Genomic DNA, 17,597 nt, shown 5'->3' with positions numbered 1-17,597 from the left:
TTCTGAATGCAGTGTGACAATTCCTGGCTTTGTTAAAGGCATTGGTTCATAATTGTGATGCCTTTACGATGTGTCTTTCCCTGGGAAAAAAGGAAACAGTGTTTTGAAGCAGCATCGTTTATTCCTAGTTTATACAAATCTCCATTTTGTTATTCCAAATGTTATTATCTATTTTTCCTCTTTTGGCATTTAGAATATTTGCTATATTTTTAGACAAGATAACCTGCTTATGGAAGATATAGCTAAACGACACTCTTGACCTACTTCATTTGATACAAAAACATATTTGTCAGATAAATAATAGGGGTTTATTCACTAAAATGAAAATTCAAAGTGAATTTAAACTTTAAGGCTAATCGGGTTATTCACTAAAGTTTGAATGATCCTGTACTGAATGGAGAAAAATAATTCAGCTGCATTTGGGGTCATTACAACTGCAAAATCCAGACACTGTTCATGCAATATAACAATGTCTAGATGTCCCCCTCCTTTGATTATTTTGTCCATTAGTTTTTCACCTGATGCTCACAGGTGAGGGCACAAGTGTGCTATATCCTTCCCCCAGGTTATTACCCAGGCCCCTTTTCTAGTGACTGGGCAGAAATGGCTACCCAGTCGCTTGTTTTAAATGTTTTAAAGATATGCCCCCACCTGGCACAATAAATATGGGGGTCTTATTGACACTCAAGGGATTTTTATTGGTTTATTTCTAAAATATTTTAGACACTGGATTAATCCTGCTCTCTATCCAACCCACATGTCCTCTCTGCATCCACATGTCATTGCTTCTCACCTCCTACCTTAACACCGTCTTCTCTTTTTTTCTCCTCTGTACTACTTTCTGTTCTTTTCCGCTCCCTTATTCTTACATTATGCTCATCTCTTTCTCTAGAACAACTAATTTCAGAATTAACTAACTCCCCAGGTCCCTGTAAATTGATTTTAAAAAATGAATGCATTGCATTGTCTATCTTTCTTTTTACTGTAACCTCTACAATTCTTTCTGGAGTACCTTTCTGTTGTGGAGCACCTTTCTGTTTAATTATTACCATAATTATTATTATTATTATTATTATTATTATTATTATTATTATTATTATAATGTGTGTATGAAATATCACCATGTACATTATCATTTTTATGGCTGTTTTTAACAGTCGAAATTAAAAAGTTAGTTTTAAAAAAGTTACTTGAGCAAGTTTCTGTTTAGTCTTTTAAATGAGGGAATGTATGTTTAGAACAACATAAATTTGTAGAACATTAAACGCAAGGCTACTAGAAATATGCATAGTAAAAAAAAACATTAAGAGAGAATGAAAATCCTAACAATGAACATGATTTAGAGTTCCTAGCAAAACTGAAGGGTCATAGAAAAAAAGAGCACAATATTGATAACTAGTTTTTTTTCTGTCATAGAATATCTGCAAAGAGTGTGACTGTAATTTCTTCTCTGCACTTTTTATAGATTTCTTATACAAAAATTATGTATATTACTCACAAAAAGCACATATGCTATCCATATACTTTTTCCAGTACCACAAAGCATGCAAATTTTGAATAAAGCACAATTCAACTTCCTTCAGCTAAAGTCTGTAGGAAAAGTCGAGTCAAAAAAGTCCCCATTGTTTTACATTTTCCCAGCAAGTGTGCCATGACTTGGAAATTATAGCTGCATGTTTATTGTTAGAGCCATACACTATGCAGCCTTGTTCTTCAATGATTCTTTGCCAAATAATCCACTGTGCCCAAGAAGTGTGTTCAAGCATGTGTGGCACACCATAAAATGCATAAACCCATAACCCTGTGCAGTGTTGTCCTTAGTAGAGAACCTACTATGCCCATCATGAGTGTCATTAGCCCTTTGTGCCTTGTGTGCTTCTTTTCCACTGTGAGAAAATTCCATGCAATTTCAAAGCAAAAACCAATATGGTACAACTGGGAAAATATCAATTAAGGTGACATTATGTTTGGTGGAATCAGCATTTTATTTATTTGGACAGGCAAGGATCTGATAATATGAAAAGGAAGATGCCTTCCTAATTAAACCGTAATTTAACTGATTACCCAAGATTCTTGATTGATGCAAATTTAGGCCCCTTGAGCTGTCTGTCTATTGATTATATCCCCTGTCCTCTTGGGACGAGAGAGTTCCTCCAAACCTACACTGTGATGTCATTTCCCTCTCATACATCTGTAAGAAATTCCTAATACTGGCACTAGTTTGGGACAATCAAACCTATCTGGTGGAGTTGCCCCAAGATCACATCTTTCTGGGACATGATACAGGACACTGACAGATATCCTTGGTGAGCCACAACAGCTCCCAGCCGAGCTGGCCTTGTTTCCCCCCGCCACAACAATTTTGACTTACAAGAAGTCCATCATTAGACACCTCCTCGATGCGGCTAGGTCATTAATACCGGTCTACTGCAAACAAAGCGTGATCCCCAGCAGGGAACAATGGCTGGAACAAGTGGAAGATATTCAGGTGGCAGAAGCCATCCAGGCAGCCCTGCGGGGCACAAGTGAAAAACATGTGGACCGATGGCGCCCATGGTTCCTCTACATGGAAGACAGGTGGGGGGGGGGGTGGACACACCGCAGATGCCGGAAGGCAGAGCAACGAGTGGGCCTGGGCAGGGGCCATGGATGGGTAGCTCCACTCCTGGTCCCATTATATATTAACCTGCTACATACACTTCAACACTCTTCTTAGTACCCACCCCTCTCTCTCATTCCGGAAACTTACCCTCACACCCCTTCCCCTCTTCACCTTGACTTCTCTTGACCCTTTTTATTTCCATGACCCTTCAAGGGCAGGGACACTAACGTATCATGGCACCAGAGGAAGACATATATACCCCTTGAACCACATGCATATGTGCAGTGGGAGACGTGGCTACAATATTTGTGCAATATGACCCAACAGCTTCAGAATCTACTCTGATACCTGTAACCGCTATAGCTGGTTAGGTATTTAGTGATGCAGTAAACACCGACCCCACTGCCTATACGTTAAGGGGGAATGAACCAAGCTATATGAAAACCTGAGAGGAGCTGACTCAACAGGGGAAACTCCACCCTCAAATTACAAAGCCCACAACTGGTGCCTACGCAAACAAGGGTACTATTAACCTTACTCTCAAATGTATTAAGATCTATATAGTCACTTTGTTGTGTACACTATTCCTGTATCACCGCTCATGTTTAGTAGCAGTTCTTAACTGTATATTCATGTGAAATGTTGTAATGCTGAATTTTCTTTTCAGAGCCTGTGTGCTGCTCTTCTAATCTATGTTTACTAAACACGAAAAATATCAATAAAATATGATTAAAAAAAAACTTAACCTTTTCATTTTGGGAACACACGTGCTGAAGCTTATATAGATCCAATCATTGAACAGAATATTTGTGGTCAAATTATAACCATAGTAGTAGTAAATAATATATCTTGTATTACAGGTGGAATATTGTATTATGATAAAACAAAGATATTGGATAAAGCATTTGAATATTAATCTCATGCATTCTTTAATAATCCAATTTTTATTACAATTCTAAATGATTAGTCATACCTTAATAGGTATAACATCAGTGCTAGGTAATAATGTGTTTCTACCATACTGTTTTTAATATAGAGTTGTCTGGTTAAACTCTTAAAAAAAAAAAAAAAAATTGAATAGAAATTTCCTTGTAGCAGTTGAGACAAGGCATATTTGATATGTCCTAAATTCCAGCTCCACTATCTGATAGAATCTCCACCATACTGAGAGGATCTCCCCAAATGTATGGTTTTGTAATTGGTGTTTATAAAGTCTTCAATTTGAAAAAAAAAATAACCTCTACTTCATAGTATGAATCAGTAAAATGACTTCTGGCATCCATTTTGCATTATAGTGCCGAATATCAATTCATGATTCATAGTTCTCATCTGATAGGTCAACATGTCTGACAAAGCATGACTGCACTGGACAACTCAAGGTCCATTCATCAATAATTTGCACTGGTCCTGAACAGCCCAAAATACTTATACAGCGAAAGACTTTATATTTTTTAACGTTTGTAAGATTTTAATTGTATGGTCTCGTAAAATATATATTTTTTATTTGTTGTATTAAGACTGATTTCTTTGCTTTTTTCTTTTAAATATAATAAAGCTTGTCAAATGTCAATTTAAGACTTTCTCTTCTATTGAAGGTATTCAGTTATATTCTCACATTCAAGCATATCTATCACTTGCACATTTAATTGATGATCATTGTATTGCATTTTTTAAAATTATTTTTAATTATTTGATAATTACATTTAAAATGCACATCTTTGGCTGATACATCCATATGACCAGTATTTACATACAGTCACATTTATAGTATTATAAATGTATATTCTATATATATATATATATATATGTGTGTAACTCTTTACTTTAATTGAAATTAAAATGCAGTAACTACTAAATGCTAACATGGCTATTCACAATAGTAGGCATTCAAAGATAATTTCATATTTAAGGTCAATATAACTGGACTGGAAAAATTGCTCTCATTTAGGCTATTTTGCTCCAAAAGTGTTGAAATAACTTTGAATTGTAAATTTAGTCAATTAGTTTATGAAAGTAGATAGACTGGAGTTAAATATAGTATGCTGCTCTCCAAGGTGCTGAAACTTTTTTGGAAACCAAATGTCATGCCAAAAATATTTAGAGGAGGAACATAACTCTAAAGAAAGACACCCTTTTCAGAATTATATTTGTAATGAAGTCATTACACACGTTTTATGTTGTTTGTTTGTTAATTTTCATGCTTCATTTTTACATTTTCATCAATTTTACAAACTGTTTTTTTTTGTTTACATGTTGTGTTAGATAAATCTATGTGTTCTGTATTCTTGCCCTAAATTATGTAATTAGCAGTTGTCTAATACATAGCAGGACAAATGTCATTTGTTCCATTTTAACTTTAAATGTGCACAATAAATTATCTTTATTACTATATGTGTATGTTTAGATTCAATGCAGTATTGAAAATCAAAACAGGAGCATTTAATTTTAACAGCAAACTAGAACTATATTTACGTCGTTTAAATATTTGTTATTGTATTTCCATATAAAAAAACATAACAATCAAAGGTGTCCATGTAACAGTAATGAATCATACTTTGGTAAACATTTTATTTTTGCATTATACATTAATGTTTGCATGACATGAATAACTACATACAATAATGACAATGTACAAATTATTATTTGCCTCTCTTTAAAATAGGAGTAGGCTATGTGACTACGGTTCCTCCAAGTTCCTATAACAATGGAGGCACTGTGATAGTCGTTCTTATTATACTTCTCATTGTCATAAAAGTTACACAGAATCATACACACATAAAAATACAAAATTGGCATCAAAACATGGGTATATTATGCCTTACATACCATCTAGCAAGGGTTTTGGGCGAGGGATTCCTGAGCATGCTGCGGGGCGGAGTGAGGAGAATATCACTTACTAGTGTTAAATAATTAAGATTGATCGAGATCGAACCAGACGCGAACATAAGTTTAACTTCCGTGCCTAGTTGAATAGCTTAAGATCGATCAAACCTGTTATAGTATTCAAACCATCTGGACCAAATTTTATTATATTTTGAGATATTACTGTTATTAAAGAAAAATGCTTTTTCCATAATTTGAGCAAAAATTTCTGTTACAGACGGAATATTTGTATTCTTACAATATCTTGAGATACAAATTTTTATTGCCATTAGTACGTTTATCATTAGGTATTTTTCATATTTCCTTAGACCCTTAATGTTTATATGGAAGAGAAAGTTCTCAATGGTCAAATCTGATATCTTTAGGTCTAATTATTTATAGAGGTGTACTGCAAAGTCTTTTATCGAACTTAAGTTTGAGCAGTACCACAATATATGTTTTAGAGTTTTAAAACTATATTTAAGGTCAAAATCTGCCTAGATTTTATACAACATTAAAGAACGAAGTAATACAATTGAGAGAACACACTAAGCACCATAACTAATATGGTTATGATGCAAGGATTGATTCGCTTGGCATCCCTCCTTTTACATATTGTCAAGCTTCAGAGAAGCCTAATGTTATCTAAGATATTATGCTTATGCTTATACATGTAATATTACAAAATTGTGTCTGTGATAGTACTAAAACAACTACAGTTGAGGAAAAGAATAAGAGCATTGGCTTGTGTTGTGGTAGCACACCCCCTGTGAACCATAGTTACCAGTTTAGTTAGAAACAAGGGTGGTTGGTTGATTGATTGATTTGGTATTTGTATTTTATTATCACTCTAATGAAGTGTGCTGTTGTACCTTAACATTAAAACCACCAGCCTAATATCATGTAGGCCCACCTTGTCTGCCAAAACAGTTCCACTACATTGATGCATGGACCCACAAGACCTCTTAACGTGTCCTGTGGTATCCGAAACCTCATTAGCAGCAGATCCTTTAAGACCTACAAGTTGTGACATAGAGCCTCCATGGATCAGATTTGTTGTTCCATCACATTCCACAGATGCTCATTGAGATCTGAGAAATTTGGTAGTCAAGGCAACACATTGAACTCTTTGTCATATTCCTCAAACAGTGAACATTTTGTGGCAGGGTTAATTATCTTTGTGAAAAGAGGCCACTGTCATCAGAGAATGCCATTGCCATGAAGGGATGTACATGGTCTGCAACAATCTATAGGTAAGGGGTACATGTGAAAGTAACATCCACATGAATGCCAGGACCCAAGGTTTCCCGGCAGAACATTGCCCAGAGAATAACACTGCCTCCGTCAACCTGCCATCTTAGTACATACTGCTGCTATCGCTTCTCCAGGTAAATAATGTGCACACACTTTACCATCCTCTTGATCTAAAAAAAAACATAATTCATCAGACTTGGCAACATTCTTCCATTGCTCCATTGTCCATTCTGATGCTCACATCCCTATTGAAGGCACTTTTGGTGGTCGATATGGTCTGCAGCTATGAAGCCCAATAAGCAGCAAATTGTGATACACTGTCTGTTATGACACCTTTCTATCATGGCTAGTATTAAGTTGTTCCACAATTTGAACTACAGTAGCTTTTCTGTGTGATTGGACAAGGCAGGCTATCCTTTGCTATCAAAGAGAGTTGGGCATGCATGACCCTGATTCGAATACACTGGCTGTTCTTTCTTACACCACTTTTGGTAGGGACGAACAACTGTATACCAGGAACAACCAACAATACTTGCTATTTTGGAGATGCTCTGACCCAGTCATCTAGCCATCACTATTTGGCCAATGTCAAAGTCAGTCAGATCTTTTTCAATTGTCCATGTTTCCTTTTTCCAACACATGAAATGTAAGAACTGACTATTCATGTGCTGCCTTATGTATCCCACCCCTTGACAGTTGTCATTGTAATAATATAATCAATGTTATTAACTTCACCTTTCAGTGTTTTTAATGTGATTCTGATCAGGGTAGCTGTGACATTACCATTGATGTTGTGACTGTCGATGATAAATAGTTAAAAAGTTCAGATTGAAAAGGCTAAAGTCCATCAAGAACAGCACTGAAACCAAGCTGTAGCCATTTCCAAGCCATTATAGTCTTTAAAATAGAATATAATACCGTTCTTGATGAGCCAATGTACAACTGGAGTTCCTAGGTAAACAGTTAGTCCTTGCAAGAAGAACAGTCACAATCCAATGTCTTTGCATGATCTGTGTGCATATATGAAAAAACACAAAACAAGCAAATGGTGCAGTATATGAAATACAGACAGAATAAGTAAAGCAAATAATGATGGTGTACTCACATTGGGTAGAGCTATGACCAGCTCCAGCATGTGCAGCGTTCGGTGGTATAGCATTCAGAGCGAGTGAGGTTCTATTCCACTGAATGCTGCACATACTGGAGCTGGTCATAGTTCTACCCAATGTGAGTACACCATCATTGTACATTGGATTATGACTTTTCTTCTTGCAAGTACTAACTGAACATTGGCTCATCAACTGCTTTATTATTTTCTGTTTTAAAGACTATACTTTATTTATTGACGTTGCACTGCCTATACTGATATTACATTGATTGTAACTGTATTTATGCTTTTGTACATTTTATGCTTTTATTATTAGTACTTTAGCTCTGTGGTGCTGCCTTTTTTCTTTTTGGTCTTTTACTGCATATACGTAATGCGTAGGTAAATACCATCTGGTCATGGGACTTTGTTTGCAATAATGCTATTTAATTTCTGAAACTCTTTGTTCAGTGTTAACCAAACACCTGTTTGGTGTAAGGCTTCTTTAACAGGGATTTGCAAACATACAGCCATATATACGTCTTCCCTATATACTGAATAAAAATGTTTATTTAGAATTTCTGCCTTGTCTTGATCCTAGTTGATTAATTCACCCATCTCGCTTTTCAATGGACCAACACTATAACTCAACCTTTTTGGCATTAAAGTACTTAAATAACATTTTGGGTTTATCTTGCTCTTGTAACGAGAATATACCCCTACACGCAGGATCCAGCTAAACAGAAGACAGCACAGAGGAGAGATACGTCTACCGGACCTTAGAGTGGCCGGACTCGACGTATATAGGAGAAGTACAGAGTCAGGAACGATCCGAGGTCAAGGGCACAAAGAGACAGCGTAAACGAGAACTAGCCGGGGTCTGGTACACAGGAATCAGCAAGCCGGCAAACAGAACAGACAAGGATAAAGCGAAAACGAAGTCAGAATACAAAGCCAAGGTCAAATACGGAGGAACACAACTGAACACAACAAGCGCTAAAGGGAACTGTAGCAGAAACCATGATAGGGCAAGGAACTAAGGGAAAAGGGTAAGTATAAGTAGCCTCCAAACTAATGTGATTGGCTCCTGTCACTTCCACACCCCCAAAAGGTAAGTGTATGGGGTGATTGGCATGACAGGAGCCAGTGGGAGCCTTTTTGCAATTTGGCCTCCCACTGTCTCTTTAAGAGCGCGCCCGAGACTCGCGGCGCGCTCTTAGCTTCAGGCGGGACACGTGACCGCATCTCGCGGTCACTGCCCGTCTTCCTGTTAGGAGAGTCGGATGAGCCGCGCGCGGCTTGAAGAGAGGACCGCGGCCGGCCCCCGGATAAGGTAAGTAATGCTACAGCTCTCTTTGGCGATTAGAATTAAAATTTTCAAGTTTAGCCCATCTAATCACCCTTTTGCAAGTCTTATTGGCAGGCTTATATTTGTCATAGAATGCAATCGACCACTCTGATTTAAATGTTTTGAATGCCCTTTTCTTATCTTTTATTATTTGATTGACACTTGTACTAAGCCGCATTGGTTTTAATTAGCTCCTTTTATTTTTGTTTTCAATGTTGTGTCTGTTTTCTGGTCCAGCGGGTGTGCAATACACCATATCATCCAAAGGGTTCTTATTGACAATTTCGTTTCTGATTCTAAGCATGGCTTAATTAAGACATTGCTGTCAAACATCAATCTATGACATTTTGCCTTTTTTAAGGTGATGTGAGATAGATAGTGTTAAAGGTATGAGACCAGCATCTCTTCTTTTGCTGGTACAGTAATGACTGGAGTAGGTTGTGAATACACTACAATGCTCATAAATTCAATTATGTTAGTGTTTGCTAGCTATTTTTTCTACTGTCTATATTCACGAATGACGCACGGATGGATGATCACTGCTATCCTATCTTTTTCTTTGCTGTTTATCTGTGTGTAGGTTGTTTATGTGTATATTGTATGTATGCCTGTAGTTATTTCATAAATGTATTTACTTTACGCATTTAAATAATGAGTATAAGTATTTAGAAAATTGGGCAGACTAGATGGGCCGAATGGTTCTTATCTGCCATCACATTCTATGTTTCTATGTTTAAAAAATTGTCTATCATTTTATTATTTTCAGAATGCTCCAGTAACGATATTTGACATTAAATGTCTCCTGTAAACATGGATATTATCTTCGTGCTGCTAATTATCTTCAGCTCACTGCAAATGTCCATGACCCAGAAAACAGGTATTCTGGATTATTTAGTTTTCTTTCTTTCCTTTTTTGTAATGATTTTTTCAATTTTTTTCTTTTGCAGATATTATTATATGCATATTAACATACATTTAAGTTGAGCATGTGCGTATATATTAAATAGATTGCAAGCAGCAGCAGTGCGTGCTAGCAGTGAAATGATCAAGTATACTTCTTGTTGTACATAGAATTACTCATCTGTCAGATTTTTTTTCTTTCTTGATGGTAAATATTCTTACATTTAGTGTAAACCTGTATTACGGTTTACAGCTTCCCCACACTGCTCCAGCAAGCAATGTTTTATAAGACGACCAAATTCCATAGTGATCTAATTTCTCTTTTCTTTGTACAGCAGACACCGATTATGCAGATATTGTGTTTCTTGTTGATGGTTCAAGCAGCATGGGAGAGAAAGCATTCAACCAGTCAAAGATCTTCTTAACCAAAACAATAAATCAACTGGAAGTGAGAACTGACAAATTCCGCATTGGCTTAGCACAATACAATGATGACCTACAACTTGGGTTCAAATTTGATACTCACAGGACAAAAAATCAAATTCTAAACTTCATTAAAAGTAAATTTACCTTCATTGGTGGATCCGCAAAGGCTGGTAATGCTATAACAAAGGTACATGAAACATTTTTTACCAAAGCCAGCGACAAAGACAAATTAAGAAACCATATTCTTGTTGTGATTGCTGCTGGATCTTCTCAAGATGAAGTAGGTAATCCAGCCTTAGTTTTACGAAATGATGGAGTCCGTATCATTTCACTGGGATTGCAGCAAGCTCCTTTGGAACAACTGGAATATATGGCTATAGATAAGAGCTTCGCTGTTCAGAAACAAAATCTAAAGGAACTGATTGCATATTCAGATGTTATGGTAAAAACAATTCAAGACGCAATAAGAATAGAACTTGTTCCACAAGGTAAGAGAACATTAACTATTGGTTTTGCCTGGATATTATTAACTGTTTATAACATACGTCAGCAACCTACATCCTGTGGGACGTATAATGCCAAGCAATTTTTAGGTTTATGAAGAGAAAATGACTGCAGGGTTAGATACAACTGACCCTAGAGTCAAAAAAGGAGGACTAGATGGGCAATAAATAATGGGCATAACCCAGAGCAATGATTAATAAAAAGAATTCCCAAAAGTCAGAGTTTCTGGAAGGGGGAGCAAGAGTCCTACTTCTAAAACACGCTGACAGAGGGTGTGCCCACACACAATGGTATATAGTATAAATCCCCTGGTATAGGGAGTAAAAAAAAAAAATCTTTAATATAGAAAAAGATATTGATACATATATTAAAAAGTAAATGATAAATAGCCTAAGTTACTGCACCCTAAGTAAGTGAAAAAGAAAAGAACCGTGAGAAAAAAAGTGTGCTATATACACTGGGTATGAGTCTTAGATAAAGTCTAGCTTGTGAGACTTGGTTATCTTAATAGAGAGTTCATAAAGTAAATAAGTATCAATATAAAAGATACTATGGGGCAATTAGACCAGTAGAAAATACCTTGAGGTTAGCCTGCAAATAGATTAGCATAGAAAAGTGTATAGGTAAAGAGTGCCTGCATAAGTAGTTCAGAACTACTATTGTGGGAGAGACACAGAACAGACAGAGTGTCCTCCCTGTAGTCTGAGTCAGGGCTCAGTCCTATATACTTGTTTAGTGGAGGGTTCTCAGATGCTGTTAGTAATAGGTAGGCGAAAACAGTTTAAGATCATAATATAGTCCGTGGAGAGATAAATCCCTTAAAGTGGGTCCTATACTTAAATTCCCCCACGTATATAGCTTCCCCAATGCCGCAACCTACAAAAATAATAAACAGCTTAGAAACCCATATACTAGATAAGAGAAGTTAGAAAAAAGTATCATTCCCCTTATTCACGCACATATATTATCCGCGCGTCGAGTAGGACGCTAGGCTTAGGCTTATCTATATTTTTAACCACCATGGATTGTCAGTTCTTGGATGTCTAGATATATATTTTTTCTGTGAGATGAATATTAAGGACTAGGGTATATTATAGACTCTATAGACCTTTCTACCCGGTTAGCAAATGTAAGCAAGTTAGCAACTATTTGCCTCTGTATCTCACTATTGCAACAATGTATCCCAATCTAGAAAATTAGCTACGAGGATACTATATGTGTGTGAATAAGGGGAATGATACTTTTTTCTAACTTCTCTTATCTAGTATATGGGTTTCTAAGCTGTTTATTATTTTTGTAGGTTGAGGCATTGGGGAAGCTATATACGTGGGGGAATTTAAGTATAGGACCCACTTTAAGGGATTTAGCTCTCCACGGACTATATTATGATCTTAAACTTTTTTCGCCTACCTACCTATTACTAACAGCATCTGAGAACCCTCCACTAAACAAGTATATAGGACTGAGCCCTGACTCAGACTACAGGGAGGACACTCTGTCTGTTCTGTGTCTCTCCCACAATAGTAGTTCTGAACTACTTATGCAGGCACTCTTTACCTATACACTTTTCTATGCTAATCTATTTGCAGGCTAACCTCAAGGTATTTTCTACTGGTCTTTTATATTGATACTTATTACTTTATGAACTCTCTATTAAGATAACCAAGTCTCACAAACTAGACTTTATCTAAGACTCATGCCCAGTGTATTTAGCACAATTTTTTTCTCACAGTTCTTTTCTTTTTCACTTACTTAGGGTGCAGTAACTTAGGCTATTTATCATTTACTTTTTAATATATGCATCAATATATGTTTCTCTATTAAAGATTATTTTTTTTTACTCCCTATACCAGGGGATTTATACTATATACCATTGTGTGTGGGCACACCCTCTGTCAGCGTGTTTTAGAAGTAGGACTCTTGCTCCCCCTTCCAGAAACTCTGACTTTTGGGAATTCTTTCTATCAATTTTTAGGTTTGCAAGTGTCCATGATAAAATTGGTCTAGCTGAACTCTGGATAAAATCTGGACATTGTTGAATTCCATGAACAATCTCTGTATTTTGCAGTCTAAATGGCCCTGTACAGTAGCAAATGTTTTTTTCCCCATTCAGTACGTGACCAATCAGACTTTAGTTCTACAATTCTATATTTTCTATATTCTATAAATTTACAAAAAGCGAGTGAATGATCATTTGTAAATGTGCTTACTACCATATGCATTTGGTTAACCCCTTAGTGACCAGACCATTTTTCAATTCACTTACCGTTAAGGACCTGGGCTGTTTTTACATTTCGGTATTTGTGTTTAGCTGCAATTTTCCTCTTACTCATTTACTGTACCCATACATATTATATCTGTTTTTCTCGCTATTACATTGTCTTTATAAAGATACTATTCTTTTCATCATATCATATAATTTACTATAAAAACAAACTTACATACAGGCACAGACAATCTCATTGACACAAGCACACAAGTTCATTGGTACACAGGCTCACAGATAGGCAATCTCACTGATACACAAAAGATCACTGACAAACACAGACAAGCTTACAGGTACAGACAAACTCTCTGACACACACACACACAAGCTTACTACAGACAACCTCACTGGTTACTACAAAGATGGTTACTACAGACAAGCTCACTGACACACACATGCTCACTACAGACAGGCTCACTGACACACACATGTTCATTACAAGCTCACTGACATAAACATGCTTGCTACAGTCATGCTCACTGACAGACACATACATGCTTACTACAGATGTGCTCACTGACACACACATAGATGCTATTACAGACGTCCTCACTGACACACACATACATGCTTACTACAGATGTGCTCACTGAAACACACATACATGCTTACTACAGACAGGCTCACTGACACACACATACATGCTCACTTCAGACATGCTCACTGACACACATACATGCTCACTACAAACATGCTCACTGACACGTAGAAATATAAACAGTATATATATGTGTATGATACCTTAGAGTGAAATAACAATGGTATCTAAATATACTTATACTTATCTGATAAAATCAAGAACAGCCTCTCAAGGTCGTGGCCCAGTCCCGACCTTTTACAACATATACAAAGGCAAAGGAGAAATGAGATACGGCTGTATACAATCTAAAATAGGAACAGAAAAAGATACATAGTGTAATACAGTAAAACACAAAAATGATGCGCCAAGATAATATTGCACTCACGAGATTGAAGTGAATAATGCGCCTGAACAGGTGCCTGCCCCAATACGTTTGGGCGGCTGGGTGTCTCCACTTTCCACTGGAACTCCAAGCGGACCAAGAAATGGACTGAGACTTCAGTAGAGGTAAGTAAAATAAATATGCAGATTTATTGTAGAAAAAGGCTACAAATAATAGCCGTATTCAATAAAAGTATAAATAAAAGAGAGGTCCTACGCGTTTCGTTCCTATGCAAAGGAACTTCCTCAGGGACCGAAATTCAAGTAAAATCAATCAATACATGAAAAAATGCATACAATACTATCCCCCCAAAGAGTCTCTTTAAATAGGCTAAGCCTATAGTTCATTGGTGGATCCGGTGGGAGTTACCATTGATTGTAGATCCTGTTCAGTTGCAGGGTATTCATCAGACCTGTTCAGGTGTAAAGAGGTGTTCCAACATTCGATTTCGGCGCCAAACGGAAAAACCGGAAACCGGAAGTGGTATTCCGTTTTCACTTCCGCGTTCCATTACCCTGTGCGTTCCAACTCAGAGATGAAAAGTGGTTAAGCATATCGCCACCTAGAGGTCGCCTAGGGTATAGCAGTTTTAAAACATTTGCAGAAAACAAGCACAATATAAAGAATGTCTTTCCTAATAAAGATGATAATCGTAGTGCAATTATTTAGATCCATATAACTAAAACCCTCAAAATAATCAGTGTTTACTTAATTTTCTACTGTTACAATTAAATGTATAACAGTCACATTTGAACTCTTTGATAATTAGATTATATGTGTATTGCTAATAGTGGAAAACTTTTCAATAGCATTTTGGTCATATGCGATCAATAAATTTGATGAAACATTCTATAGCTCAAATGATCATATTATATATAGGTGCTAAACTAAATAATAATTAATAATGTCACACTTAAAGGCAACCAAGAAGTGCATATACAATGTGTAGAATAATTATCATTATCAACGTCCTAATATAAGCTATGTTGATAAATTCATTATAAATATAAACCAGTGTTACATAACTTTATTTATTTTGTGCTCGTATAGATTCATGTAGTACATATATTATAAAAAACGGATCTTAATATCCATAAAGATTCCTTACATAATGTATCTTAATAATTATAATAGTATCCAATGTTTGATTATCTTTTATAAAACTGTTCCTTATTTATTTAAGTGAATTTGTCTCACATATTCCAAATGTCCTGACCTTTTACTACAGACATGCTCACTGACCAACACATACATGCTCATAACAGACATGCTCACTGACACACATACATGCTTACTACAGGCATGCTCACTGAAACACACATACATGCTCACTACAGGCATGCTCACTGACACACACATACATGCTTACGGCAGACATGCTCACTGACACACACATACATGCTTACTGCAGACAAGCTCACTAAAACACACATGCTCACAACAGCAGACACACACACACACACACACAAAAGATCACTTTCACTCACTAGTTGCAGTGTACTTGAAGCCTACCTGGCACTGCAGGCCATGCTGTAGAAGCCCTTGGAGGTGAGTACTCCATTCCCTGGCCTCTTCCTGCCCTGAGGTCACCAGTTAGGTCACCGGGGTGGAGCTTGTGGCCAGGGGCGGAGCTTGCGACTGGGGGCAGAGCATGAGTGCCAGAAAGCTCCCTCCCTGCAGTGCTCCCTCCGGCCGCCCCACCTCAATGCGGCCGCACCAGCACCAAGCTCATCCCTCCATAATTCCCTCGGACTCTCACAGTCTCAGGGAAAACTATAGGTAACAGGGCTCTCCAGTCTCTCCCCGGCCCAAAGTGCTGCGGCCCACCATGAAATTTCCGGCCCTGTATGTCTGCATCTGTCTGCCGCCAGGCCCAGGTCCCCAAATGAAATATATTTTATAACTTAACTTGGCCTAAACATTTCAATACCTTTGCCATTCTCTGTAGATTTCTGTTTGAGTGAATAATACTGTTAGGGCATTGGGCTGTAGTCATGTGGTGCTATAGAGGGCAACTCCTTACAGAACTTCAGTTCTAAGAGCATTATATGGTTTTATAAAGCACCAACTACTATCTACTATCAGAGTCCGACCATTCTTTCAAATAACAGCTCTGTTCTCTGATGTTGCCTTCTGTAAAAAAAATATATATTTTGAGACTGAGTTTGTTATTTAATCATGAATTTAATGATTCCTTTCACATATACCATTAATACTTTGTTTTCTTTGTGTTCCTTTGTTACTTCCTGTAGAAACCACAGCAATACCATTGGCAAATGGTGCAACCACAACTGTTTCTTCATATTTCACTGGAGCATACAACGATGATGCTGGAATCCAAACCTACCGTGAGTTTAAATCAGTTCCCTATTGATCTCCAATGTCTTTCAATGATCAATGATGTCTTGGAATGTTTGTGGTTTAGAAATTCAGTTGATTGAAACATCCCAATTTTAAATCTAATTGCAACCAAATACATCGTGCCACAAAAGCCAAACAATTTTTTAAATGTGGGCCTAATAATCTAACTATAATAGCACTAGGTGGAAACACACCTATTGGGGGACTTGGTGCAGTGGGCCACCACCAGTTTGTTTTGTAATAAAATTAAATACAATAAAAAAAATTGATTGGCAAGGGAAATAATTACATGAAAAATTACATTAAAATGTAACTAAGTAACATTAGGAGTTAACTGTCATCTCCTACACATCCTTCCCTCCCTGGTTTAATAGTAGGAATTACACTGATTAGCTGCCTAATATCATGTAGGTCCCACTCATGCTGCCAAAACAGCTCAGTTTGCATTGAGGAGTGAACTCCACAAGACCTCTGAACATGTATTTTGTATCTCAAAGATATTAGCAGCAGATCCTTTAAGTCCTGCAAGTTGTGAGGTAGGGCCTCCATGGATTATATTTGTTGTTCCAGCACATGCCACAGATGCTCATTGAGATCTGGGGAATTTGGAGGCCAAGGCAACACCTTGAACTCTTTGTCATGCTCCTCAAACCATTCCAAAACAATTTTTGCAGTGTGGCAGGGTGCATTATGCTGCTGAAAGAGGCCACTTCCATCAGATAATAACATTGTCATGAAGGGGCGTACATGGTCTGCAAAAATCTCCAGGTAGGTGGTGCATATCAAAGTAACATCCACATGAATGCCAGGACCCAAGGTTTCCCAGCAAAATATTGCCCAGAGCACAACACTGCCTCCGCCAGCCTTCCTTCTTCCCATGGCAACTTGCTGCCATCTCTTCCCCAGGTAAATGTTGCACATGCAAAAGACAATCCTCTTGATCTAAAAAAAAAACATGATTTATCAGACCAGGCCACCTTCTTCCATAGCTCCACGGTCCAGTTCTGATGCTCTTGTCCCCACTG

General features: G+C 37.2%; 1 protein-coding gene across 1 annotated transcript in view; it reads left to right on the top strand.

The window, feature by feature from the left end:
• COL6A6 (collagen type VI alpha 6 chain) overlaps nucleotides 1-17,597 on the top strand; it is a 230,004-nt gene that overhangs the window by 58,629 nt on the left and 153,778 nt on the right. Inside the window, exons 2-4 of the mRNA XM_063453115.1 lie at nucleotides 9,920-10,030; nucleotides 10,389-10,967; nucleotides 16,464-16,559. Coding sequence (XP_063309185.1) covers nucleotides 9,949-10,030; nucleotides 10,389-10,967; nucleotides 16,464-16,559 — 757 coding nt within the window. The 5' untranslated portion in view covers nucleotides 9,920-9,948. The remainder of the gene's footprint in view (nucleotides 1-9,919; nucleotides 10,031-10,388; nucleotides 10,968-16,463; nucleotides 16,560-17,597) is intronic.

This window comes from Pelobates fuscus, chromosome 4 (genome assembly GCF_036172605.1).
Source record: "Pelobates fuscus isolate aPelFus1 chromosome 4, aPelFus1.pri, whole genome shotgun sequence".
In the NCBI taxonomy this organism is placed as follows: Eukaryota; Metazoa; Chordata; class Amphibia; order Anura; family Pelobatidae; genus Pelobates; species Pelobates fuscus.
The sequence above is the reverse complement of the archived record's forward strand: the minus strand, read 5'-3'. Positions and strand labels throughout refer to the sequence as shown.